Here is a 12,529-nt window from a genome sequence, read left to right on the forward strand (position 1 = left end):
ATAGACTCGCTAAGTTTCCTATTCCGCCCCGAGTGGGCCTAGCCAGGTGACGTCGAGTTAACTCGTGCCTGTTGTGGAAATATTATTTTACTCACTCACTCACTCACTCACAATCACTCTAAAAATTTGAACGCTTCCACCTATGATATAATTTCGCTTTAAAGGAAAAACGTGTTCTTGAGAACTCTAAAAACTTCAAGCGTAGTTCCAACACAGCCAGAAGTTCACCATATCCGTGCGGTGTTTTATTGTCACTACGGCATTTTAGCCAGTAAACAAACAATAGGCCGCGAGGACAAAGACAACGTCGCAGGTGGCCTGAGAGGCGGTGTTGAACATTATGAAAATCGTCTCCCACATGTGTTTGTTTAGCCTATATTTTCCCTCTCTAAATGTACGTTCCCTTCTGCCAGTATGTACCTAATATAATTAAGTAGGTCACGAAGAGTTTCGCACTCTTCCGCTAGCAAAAATAATAAAAAAGTTAGAAAGATCAGACGTGAGTTATTCAGTTGCAGAATAAAGTAAAGAAAACCGGGAAAAAAAGAGAAAGAGCCACTTGTCCGCCACGGTAGAGCATTGGTTGTACTGCTCGAGTGTGGCCCCGAAGGTAGCGGGGTCAATCTCGGTGGCGGCGGTTGTATTTCGATGAAGGCGCAACGCTCTAGAGGCCAGTGTTCTGTGCGATGTCAGAATACCCTAAAGAGCGCCAGATGCTCCATTTCCGGAGCTCTTCACTACGGGGTCTCTTATGGTCACACCGTGGCTATGGGATGTTAAACCCCATATCCCGCGACGTTGCTCTAAAAGAGTAGCGTTTCTCAGGGCCCAATAAAGTCTGTCTGTCTGTCTGTCTGTCTGTCTGTCTGTCTGTCTGTCTGTCTGTCTGTCTGTCTGTCTGTCTGTCTGTCTGTCTGTCTGTCTGTCTGTCTGTCTGTCTGTCTGTCTGTCTGTCTGTCTGTCTGTCTGTCTGTCTGTCTGTCTGTCTGTCTGTCTGTCCTGGTATGGCCTAGTCGGCACATCGCCTTGCACCATCCATGTCCTTCATCACCGGTGTCTCCTTTTGAGCGTCAAGCTTCGCCTTGGTCGCGGACCGAATGAGCCGCGGTGCGCAATCAAGCGCACACCGGGTCTTTTCAGTCGTGTGTACAGACACGACCTTGTGCAGGCCTGTGTAGCTTCGGCCAATCGCTCTGTGTGTGTAGTTGCGCGCGCACGTGGTTCCGCTGTGCGCACAGCTGTCGCCCGCCTGTTTGTGCAGCCTGCAGAGCCCAAATGTGTACAGAGTAGAGGTAACCTCAGTCACGGGTCCTGTATATGGCATATAGCTGTGCTTCGAAATGCACAAAGCTGGCGCATTGTATACCCGCCGCTGCTGCGTTCGGTTCTTGCGCAAGACCATGCTCGTTGCTTAAGCACAACTGCTGAACGGACTTAAATCCCCAGCCGGTCAGAGGAAATGCCCCCCTTACTGTCACCGGGCGTCCGTCATCGAATCTGGGCAGGTACGATCGTGCTAGTTGGAATATATATATATATATATATATATATATATATATATATATATATATATATATATATATATATATATATATATATATATATATATATATATATATATAGCTGCAGTGCTTCGGTTCGGGTACATTTCAACAAACGCTCGTAGTTACTGCATACCTAACAATACACAGTCTGACACCTCATTTGCTGTGGTCTTGAGTAATTTTTTATTTGTATATAACGTACATGAACAATTTTTTTCTTCTCAAGCTTTATTACCCCCATCCCCCACCCCTCAATGGCAGCAATGAGGCCATATTGTCACTGCTACCGTCTCTTGTTCTTGTAACATAAGTTACTAATTCTCTATTTGTCTTGTAACAAAAATTAATAATGAGCGGACAAGAAAACATGCTGTCTTACTGAAAAAAACAGCCTCTTGTGGAGACCTAGCAGCTCATTGAAGTAACTGCGCACGTCCGGCGTAGTTACTTCAAACGTGGGGGCGGGGTTCATTTTTTTAAGAAAATGCGTAAAAGTAAAAAAAAACACAGGATGTAGAGGACACGATAAGTGTATCTAGATTGAGAACACCTCAACCGATACATTCACGTGGGGACGTAAATTGAAGGAACAGTGAGATTGTAAGATAAGAATGTAACGCAAAAAAGGAAATATACGAGGAGAAATAACTACGAGAGGTAAAAATAGAAGGAAGCCATCGAGACAGGAAGAGGAGGAAGGTGCATACGTCAGTGTGGTGTCAGTGGTTTTGACAAGAAGAGAAGTGTTATATATCTCTGACAAAATCAGTTTGTGGAAACTGCATGAAGCCCGAATCACTTTTGTTTATTGATTGAATTGTTTATTCACAACAACAAAGTTGCGAGGATGACCAGGCAAAAAAGCTGCATTGAGCAGCTTGAGGGGAACCTGGCCACCTGATACACTGGGCAGCTTCACAGCGGTCACACAAAAACATGGTATACATTATGAATGAACTAACTTAAAAAACACATGGGCGTATATCATGGGCGTGCTTTGGCTATATATTTAGCCTGGTGCGCGGAATAAGTTACTGATGTATGGGGTTTAACGTCCCAAAACCACCATATTGTCACGATTATTAGTCGGCAGCACAACGAAAGAGAACGAAGCGAGCAGCTCGACCAGCGGTTGCTGGTTTTCCGAGGAAGACGACGTTTGGGCGTCTGCTTTCGTGTTTGAATGCAGTCTTGCCTATTGTCGTCGCAACGAAGTCGTGTGTCTTCTTGTTTCTATGTTGCGACAACACGATTATGAGAGACGCCGTAATGGAGGGCTCCGCGAATTTCGACCACCCGGGGTTCTTCAACGTGCACCCAAACCTGAGCACACGTGCCTACAGCATTTCCGCCTCCATCGAAAACTCAGCAGCCGCGGCCGGGACTCGATCCCGCGACCTGCGGGTCAGCAGTCTTAGCCACTACACCACCACGGCGGGGTGCGCACAAAAACAAAATTTATCTGTTGGTACAGCTACGTAGTTGTGTGACCTCCATTTGTGCCTCGTTTTTGTTCCTCTGCGAGTACCAGGGATATATTATTGAATGAACTTTCGCTACCCTGCCAAGCAGTTTCAACGTAACCTGTGGAGTATGTCGGAAGCCCTATCGTCCCAAAGCACTTTCTGACTATAAACACTATTTCGTCGACCTCTGGTCTACGTAATGTGACTACGATGTTTCGTGTACGTGTACACTGACAGTGCTCTTCTACGTATACATTCTCGATTCGATGCACTTGTTGGAAAGTTACGGAGCGTTACTGATGCCCTCTCGCGTGACGACCCTCGAACCTTCATCTGTTGTATGTGACATTCGCCTGAGCGTTGTAAATGTAATTGCGCTTGTTCTTTCACTACTTTGACATTGGTACCACATCCACTCCAGGTGGCAGTATACCTGTGTAGCCGGGCGCTCTCGCATGTCAACGTTTTTGTTGCCAGGTGTTGGACCACACTGCGATCGCACAAGAGGGAGAGAGAGAGCTAACGGGCGATAAAAAAGGTCGGCCGTAATGTCACCGATTGGTGCTGTTAATCCATCGTGTCCCGTCACGTGATTTCCCGGAAGTCAAGGGCGAGGGCGCCATTTTCCGGTCGCAGGTGCCGAGGCATGCATACGCGTGGCTTTCACGTGTCTCACGAGCTCGCTATACGCCGCTTCTTTGTTGTTCTTATTTTTTTCTCTTCTTTTGTTTGTTTCGCGTGTGTGTTTTGGTTGGTTCTTCTCGTAAGCTCCGCTCACTCGCCCTAAGGTGTGGGGCATGCCGCTTTGATATTCGCGGAATGTCGCTCACAATGGTTGGGCCAGAACATCATGCCATGCATTGAGGTTCGTTCATTACGCCCCCTGCCAATACTTTGTTTTCCCTTTCCCGCGAGCTGCCTTTCTGGCGACGAGAAAAGGAGTATGTGGAGAAGAGGAGCACGTTGTTCACGCAATGGCGCACATTGGCGAAAAAAGTCGTCGCTCGATTTGTGAACGTTAACGTGCGACAACGTATATCACCGCTGCGTTTGTCGTGTGGGACGCTCGCAGGATCGTATCGAGTGGTAGGCACGGTGGCGTTAGCGCGGTTAACGTAGCATGTTTTGATGGTCTTCGCAACTTGGTAAGTGGACCAGTTCGTCTTCATTTGCGACTGATTAATGATGCTGCTACTGATTTTTCGTCGTTGCCTACTGAAGTTTTTTTAATTATTTTTATTGGTATGATATATAAGGAGATGCTGGCGCACAATTATGGTGCCGGCTACCCCTTAGCCCTTGAGTGAAACTTGAACACGTATCTTAAAGTAAAACATACAAAGCATTGCATGGAAACTAGAACACTTGGGCACAGATATGCAAAGACACACTTATACGCACATATCACAACAAAATGATAGTGAAATGTTCGAAAGTCAACAAATGAAGTCTCTGATAATGTCCCTCGTTAATATTCGGTCCAACCAGCACAAAACAGCAGAGCACACGTCTGGTCTTTACGAAGATGTATTCGCTCGTGTGTACATAATAGTCGACACGTCATTCACTTCAGTTCACACTTGTGATGGGTGTCACGTGATACTGCGCATAAGTACATGTGTTATACAAATGAAAGTTCGTTATTTCTTAGTACTTGTCAGCAATTCCGCAGTCTTGTAAGAAGCGTGTTAATGCTTCTAAAGCGTGCGACTGTAAAACTCCAGTTGGCCACGGGCCCAGAAGTTTCTTCATGCTAAACGGTCTGCGGTCTAATACCGACAGTTCCAATTCAAGACGGCATCTCGGCGTGTCATAATGTGGACAGTCTATAAGGAGGTGACATACGTCTTCATCTATAAATCCACATTCGCATTCGGGAGTTTCAGCTCTGCCGATTCTGTTCAAAAAAATGTTTTGTGTATGCGGTACCTAGCCTCAATCGGTGAATTAGTTTCCATACTTCTATCTAATGCCAGCGTAATTTCGAATTCAATAAATTGATCGATGTGATATAAATCACAGCTCTTTGTACTTTAGTCAAACTAAGCAGTTTTGCTCATTCTGAATGTTGTAGTCTTTATAATACTACGCAATTCATTTTTCGAAATTGGTAAAGAAACAGTAACGTCTTTAAGATGTGCTTGTTGTGCTGCTTCATCGGCAGCTGGGTTTCCAAGAATGTTTCAATGGCCAGGTATTCACTGGAATTTGATCTCATGTTGTGCCTTGCTTGCTTTGGTAAGCTCTTTCAGCATTTCGTATGTCATACTATCACTAAGTACTGCCATATGTGTACTGGAGAGGGATGTTAATATGGCCTGTGAACCGCTGAAAAGTACCCATTATCTCGCGTCTCCTGCCGAGTTTATAAACTTTATAGCACACATAATAGCAAAGAGTTCAGCTGTAGTAGATGACGTTGTGCGGCATAATTTTAATGATTCCTGAATATTAAGCTGTGGTATTATAAGTGCTGATGTTGAAGACGTTGTAATACTTGAGCCATCTGTGTAAACGTGTATGTACTCTGCATACCGCATGTGTATCTGATAAAGCGCTAGTTGTTGAGCAGCTTGGATGAACATGTCTCTCTTTTTGATAATGCATGCCATCCACTGAGAATTCAATTTGGTATTGCAAGTAGCCATGGAGGATAGTCGATTTTAGAGCACCAAAATTCATTTCTTGGTAATATATGAACATTACACTGTATTTCTTTATGAGCATTGCTTTTATCCCTTCGCAAAGTCTCCATTGCCAATGAGTGATGCTTGTGCTGCGTCTGTAAGCGAAAAAAACGGCGGCATGTCTCGATTGTTCTCATGACTGGAAAGGGTGGTTGTCGAGTTTCTGCTATGACAAGGCTGCTGGAAGTCGCTCGTGGAACACCTAGGCAGACACACAGTCCCCTAGCTAATAGACTTTGAAGTCGCTCCTCTAAAGTGCGGGAAAGGCCGTGTAAGACTGTTGCAAAATATGCAACTTTTTGTCGTAGTAAAGCATTGTGAACAGCGAGCACGGATGATACAGATCCGCCCCATGATGTCCCAGCAATTCTGCGGAGTATATTCAATTACATATTCACCTCGTTTTCACGTTTCTTTATGTGAGGTGCCCATGATAGCTGCCTATCAAGTATTACTCCGAGAAACCGATGCTGTGTCACAATCACTGGTGGTTCTCCTTCTAAATTGAGATTGAAGTTTTTAACTTCTTACTGGTGAAGGGCAATACAGCTGTCTTTGCGTGCGACAGAACCATTCATCTTTCTTTTAAGAAGTTGTTTAAGAAGTTGTTGCAGTCTCTCCTGTAAGACTGGTAAGTCGCACATTCGGAAGTTTTAATTAGAAGTCTCATGTTTCGAAGCAGTAGGCTTTTTGGACACCTGAACATTGGCCGCTGTAGTTTCCTTCACTGACGCCACTCAAAACATATAGGATGAACCAGTTTTTTTTTTTTAGATAGTGCCCCATTATTCGTAGCACTACCGCTACGCATATACCGGTTAATTAGGCTGTGTTCACTATAAACTTACTGTTTCAAAGAAACGACTGCCGTATATTGCGGCAACCGCACGTAGACAAGCGTATCTCTTTCTCGAAACGCGTTTCTTAATGCATTACATCTAGGTGCATCCACATACTCGTATACCTCGATGATCATCACTGATTTGTTCTGCGCATTTCTCCTAGGTTTTGTTTCAAGTACGTGTACGGAAATAAGTTCCTGTTTAGATATTATATCTTTGGTATTGATATGTGTTTCGTTTCCTCGAAGAAACATTCTCGGGCGCAAGTATACATGAGCATTTGCGCCTGCCACACGTCTCTATTCATCCACGTTCCCGTGAGCCTCACCATGCGGGCTTGTCAGGCCTCGTTTGGGGACGACCGTTGATTTGTGCCACCCGCATTTATCGAGCGCAGCGGGAAAGCTGATGCTTTGTGCGCAGACCGAGCACGTATGAATACAGTCGAAAGACACCGCATGCATATATGCTGTGCGTGGGATGTTTGACGAATGCGTGTTGGTATATATAGCGGGGAGGAAAAAAAGAAATGTTGAAGCCTTGCTAGCTCTTCGGCGCCTCGAGAATGGCGGCGGAAACTTGTACTGACACGCATAAACTGAAGCAGATGGACGTATATGTATAGGCAATAGCTTCAAAAGTTGATGCGTCAGGGAAACACAAAGGATGCACAAAGTAATAATTTTATTTACAAATCTTGGAAAAGTAACTTTTAATAGTGGTCTTATAAACTTGCCTTCTAATATGCAGCATCTAAATCGTCTAGTCTTCCAGCTTGTAAGTAATGGTGTTTCGGTTTTAATTTTCCCAACTGTGATGACTCTCACTGCTTCCTTTAGCGTGACATGCAATTCTCATAATTCATTTTGTGATTGCTGATTGTGCTTTGTTCGCTGTGACGTAAAGCATGCTTATTTGATTTTTCTCGGGGCAGTTCACGAAGTGATTTCTTTTTTATTCGTATTTGATATTGCTTGTTTTAATGTATTTTGCTTGTTTGTTCAAGCTGGCACACATTTTACTCTTACCGTATTACTAAACCTAAATGAGTAACCGTTACTGCTCGTGAGGCTGAATTTTATTAAGTGCCCGTGTAAGTACAAAAACAAATGTTACGAGAGGAAATCAAATGCACGGAACTTAAAGTGCTTTGCTTAAATCGCCTGACTTCTCAATTACTCAAGTATACAAACAGTCTTCGTCGTATGTAAAATAAATTTTACTTGACAACAACGTTGTACTGTGGAACCGCACAATATGCAGCTGCAGTAAGTTGCAAAAGTACAACTGCGACTTCTCAAGGCTACCGCACCCAGCAGCCGTGTTTATTTCAGAGCAGACAGCTTTAACTTAGCTGGCAACATCAACACCGGCCTAACTTTTGATATTATTATGCTCCTCTTCTCTTTTTGTCATGTCAGCGCAAAATAGCCGATCGGGTTTGATCCTCATTAGTACCCGTGTCACGTGGACACCTTTCATCGAGTTCAAGACGAATTCAGATAAAAATTGCTCGACCAGGATCAACAATGGTCACGTCTACACGACCTAAACTACTTTGGATCGAGCTCGGCGCAGAAATGAAGGAGCGCACGCACCAAAATCAAATATTTATCTGGTATTTGCTTCGACCAACGTTAATCAGACTGTTTCAATAGAACCGCCGTACAAAGAAGCAAGAGTGAGAGAGAGAACTTCGTCGTTGTCTTTGGTTTTTCCTCTCTGTAGATTGTTTTGTTTTCAGCAATAAGACAAGTGAGACAAGTGATCCATGTTTTGAAGGAATGTCTTGTCCTTGCCTGCCAGGTATCACTATGGGTCTCAAGAAGGTGATCAAGTGGGCCCTGGTATGCGGCCAGCGAAAGATGCAGCCCAAGAAGTCACCCACGCACTTCGTCTGCAGCAAGATGTACAGCGACGGCAATCGTCAGACACGGTAACTATTCTCGTCCGCTCAGCGCGGGTATGCAGCCTTTGGCTTCGTCAACAGCGTATAATGTATCTTAAGTGTAGGCAAGCACGTTAAGTATATTGTTGCAAATTACATTAGCTAGATGTTGTCATTATACAAAAGGAGTTTGTTTCACAGTGCAACCAATGTTTAGTTTGACAGCCCCTATACAGGTCTGCCTGTTCTAGTGGTACATAACAAAGACCACATTTTGGCTCAGGCGGCCACGGCCGGTAGCCGAACCCAAGACGTCTTGCTCAACAGCAGCACGCCTTTCAGCTGTCAGAAAGTAAACAGTAAAGTTCTCATTAAACATATAGAGCAAAAAATACACCACCTCCCGCTAAAGAGAATCATTTGTAGATGCGAAGCAGCGGGCGCTGACGCTTATGCTAATGCTTACACGCTGACGCTTGGGCTCACCGCGGCGTCGTGCATGAGAGAAACCGAGGAAGGCGCAAAGCACGCAGTGATGCACCGGTAATTCTTACTGGAACATGTTAGTCGCTGCTAATGGGCAATGAGAGACAGACGGCTCCAATGGAACACAGAGACCCGCAGCCCACTTTTAGTTAACGCGCACGCTGTGATTTTTAGGGGCAAAGTTCCTTCAATAGAACCACTGCACATCGTGCGTGCATGCGTGTCTCGGTCCATCCGTCCGCCTTTCTGTCCATCCGCGCTTCTATTCATCCATGGGTCCGTCTGTCCATGCGTCCCTCCGTGTTTCCGTCCGTCCGTTCGTACTTGCTTCCGTCCATGCGGCCGTCAGTCCGTGCGTGTGTCCGGATGGATGGACAGTCGAACTGCTTCCGTCCATCCGTCCGACCGTCAGTCCATATTTTATGAAGCACTTAATGGTGACCGAAGGGAAAGTTACTTTTGGGGGTACGTAAACTCAGTCATATTGTAACAGGCCAGGCTTCGAAATTCCAGCCGAATTTGCACTTTAGCGCAGGTTCGGATGATTGTATACATTACTGCAGCAAATTGTTCGATTAAGTCAGCAGTTTCTCAAAAGGTACATTCTTTTGTCTTCAAGTATAAGCTCACGGCTCGATGCCGTATGCAATTACAGTATATTTGGTGGAAATAGAAGTGTAGAAGTGTCTGTGTGTAATAAGTTTCTGTGATTTAAGTCAGAACAGTGAGTGTACTGCCAAGGCTTGCAACAACAACACGAACAACACATCGCTACTCCAAACAAAGCACAGATTACCAACACAAATTTAACTGGTCGGTCGTCCTCTTGAAATCCCGTCACTCATAAGGTCACCTCACCATGTACACGACTAAACATAAACTCGAGTCCGATCTGCGGAAAGCTATCGGATTCATTTTTTGTGACCACCACTTTTCCTCATCACAACATTGCCTTGTCTCATCAGTAAATTGCTTACCACTTCCACGAACGTCTGACTAGATTATTATACCACACAATATTCCGCATAAAGCCGTTTGTCTTGCCGCCCATATTTCTTTCGCCGGCAATTCTACGCATGTAACCCACCGGTCTGAATCTTTAAGAATTGTTTCCTTTCATCTTGCGATTGTAATACATTTTATTAGTCGTTCATAGTTGTCACTTGAAGTAAGCTGGATTGTTCATTGGGAGGACTTTCCTATGCACAGTTCGTAAACCAAGTGCGTCATTGTGTTTCTTGTTTTATGTAATTATTCTTGCGATGTCTCAAACTTGAGGCAGCAGTATCATTAAATAAAAAAAGTATTATAATGAAATGATCGTGGGTATTCATTAATATCGCCAAACTAACGTCCTTATTCGTCCACTGTCCCGCAGTCGGCTTCTGGTTCTGCTAGAAGACCTGCGGCAGCTGTACGCCAGCTCGTGGGGCAATGTCATGGCTAGCCTGGAGACGTGCTTCGACGCGATGCAGGGCCGCGAGCCGGGTCTCCTGAAGAGCATGTGCTCCGTGGTGCTGCTATGGGTGCAACTGGGCGACACAGTGGCCAAGGATTTCGACCCCGACCTGTGGCATCAACCGACGCTGCAGAGCATCAACGACCTCAACGACGCCCTCCTGCGACTCTGGAAGGTTGCCATGGACAAGACGGCCGAACTCGTCTACAAGGTACGCGCAGCCTTTTTTATATTACTATTGCACTATATTTTCGCGCTGTACATTTTTATTGTGCTATATTACGCGCTGAGGTGAAGCTTCGTTGCTTCTATAGAAAAAGGCTGCAGACACGTATGGTTGCAGTTACCACAAAATGGAATGGCGTCTCAGTTGTGCGATTCCCATCCAGCATTGTCTCTCCCGTCCCGTCCACAATCTCTGACAAAGACTACAATGCGCAGCGGCTCATCCAATTTCGTTCGCCGTCTTCGTTTCCTGCAGATCATTCCCGGGACGACGCCGGACGTTGCCATGGTGATCGAGAAGGAGTACCAGGCGTGTCGCCAGGAGACGTGGACGCTGTTTCAGGTGACGCCCGAGACGCTCGAGAACTACGTGGACACGCTCAAGATGTACACGAGCAACACGTCCATCTGGCATCTGGACGAGCGCAAGTTCCTCAACACGGACGCCACCTTGGTCAAGTCGCTGAGCCAGTTGAACATCGCAGCCTCCTAACCCTAGCTCTCGAGGAAGGCCCGCTAGCCGCCATTGCGGAACCGTCGCATAGATAGTGACCGACTAGACTGAAATAACGATCCAGCTAGTCCTACTAATTTAAACCTCATTGAGCAAATGCCAAAGCATGAAAAACCGACTGCATGCAAAGCAGCGAGCATGAACGCGCACATCCTCCGTTGTCACGTATAGTGGTAACCGTCGTGGCATGCTCGTTTTATATGTTCATTGACATTGAAGATCACGAGCCATATCGATTGATTTTCTGCAAACTGCACGTTTCCTTGAATTGAGGAATAGGCAGCTATTTAGCGGTAAGTTTTTTTGTATAAAAGAAGAAGAAATTGAACCCAAAAAGATTTCGAACCTCATACCTTGGACAAAGAAACAAGTGTGGAAAAAGTCTACCTTTAGTCATTTCTCGGGTCATCTTTAATATAACTCTGTGTGAAGCGTCATTTCGCTTGAATATATTAAAAAACAAGAAACAAATACAATCTAAGACTACTCGTAGTAGAGATATTCTCGTGCTAGTGAGAAAAAAGTGTATATCACAAGGTAAAATCACTTCTTTCAGATTTTTAACTGTAGCGTTTATTTGCATGACAACGAATGATAGGTGCGTGATCCTTCGCAAGTTCTCCGGGTTTTTAAAGTTTTACCAGCGACTTATGGAAAGGACAACAAGCCCAAGTCACACCGACACCTTTGTGACACGCCATTTTTCGCACGACCAGTGAGACCAGCGCCGTTCTGGACCGGAACGCCGCTGGTACAACCTGTAAATAAAAACTGCCACCGAACTTCGCGATTCGCTATGCAACGCTGCCGCGTGCCGCCATATTTGTACAAAGCCGGCCGTTTCGTCCGCGTTTGTGTGTATGCATCGATTTGTGATTGTATATGTGTGGATTTTGTCTGAATGTGTAATAAAGGATAATAAACAACAAATCGACTTTCATTTCATTTCATATTTTTTAAGTTCGCCGAAATGCACTTTAGAATAAGGCAACATTAAAAAGATGGTCTGCGGTGAAACGTCAACGGTGAAACAGGCCGAGAATATCTTGCACTATCCCTTATACCACCGAAGTCCATCGCGATAATACAGAATTGCGGTGCTTGACTGCGAACCCGAAGTTCGCAGACTCGATCCCGGACCCGGTGGTCGCATTTCAACGAAAGCGAAATGGCAGATGCCCGTGTACTCTGTGATGTGAGGTTGTGGTGAACACTCCATGATCTTCATTTATGAATCGCTCCACTAAGGCATGCCTGGCAAACATATCGTGGTTCTGGAACTTGCAACTCAAGACAGTAGGGTTAGGACCACTCAAAGTGGAGGGGTTCAGTGCGATGCATTCGAGAGTGGAATACCCCGTCAGAATCCAACGAGCCGTTTGGCTCGTCGTGTTCGCTTAGTACTTGTCGGAGCTTCT

General features: G+C 45.2%; 1 protein-coding gene across 2 annotated transcripts in view; it reads left to right on the top strand.

Annotated features, from left to right (window-relative positions):
• Positions 1 to 12,041, top strand: part of LOC119159692 (uncharacterized) — a 58,732-nt gene extending 46,691 nt beyond the window's left edge. Inside the window, exons 1-4 of one of the 2 annotated variants that reach the window (XM_037412521.2) lie at positions 1,445 to 1,505; positions 8,346 to 8,475; positions 10,292 to 10,583; positions 10,854 to 12,041. In XM_037412521.2, coding sequence (XP_037268418.2) covers positions 1,460 to 1,505; positions 8,346 to 8,475; positions 10,292 to 10,583; positions 10,854 to 11,090 — 705 coding nt within the window. In that variant the 5' untranslated portion in view covers positions 1,445 to 1,459 and the 3' untranslated portion in view covers positions 11,091 to 12,041. Of the gene's footprint in view, positions 1 to 1,444; positions 1,506 to 8,345; positions 8,476 to 10,291; positions 10,584 to 10,853 lie in introns of those variants that run through there. The other variant, XM_037412522.2, reaches the window with a different exon arrangement.
• The last annotated feature ends 488 nt before the right edge of the window (positions 12,042 to 12,529 follow it).

The sequence above is a fragment of the Rhipicephalus microplus genome, chromosome 1 (genome assembly GCF_043290135.1).
Source record: "Rhipicephalus microplus isolate Deutch F79 chromosome 1, USDA_Rmic, whole genome shotgun sequence".
NCBI lineage: Eukaryota > Metazoa > Arthropoda > Arachnida > Ixodida > Ixodidae > Rhipicephalus > Rhipicephalus microplus.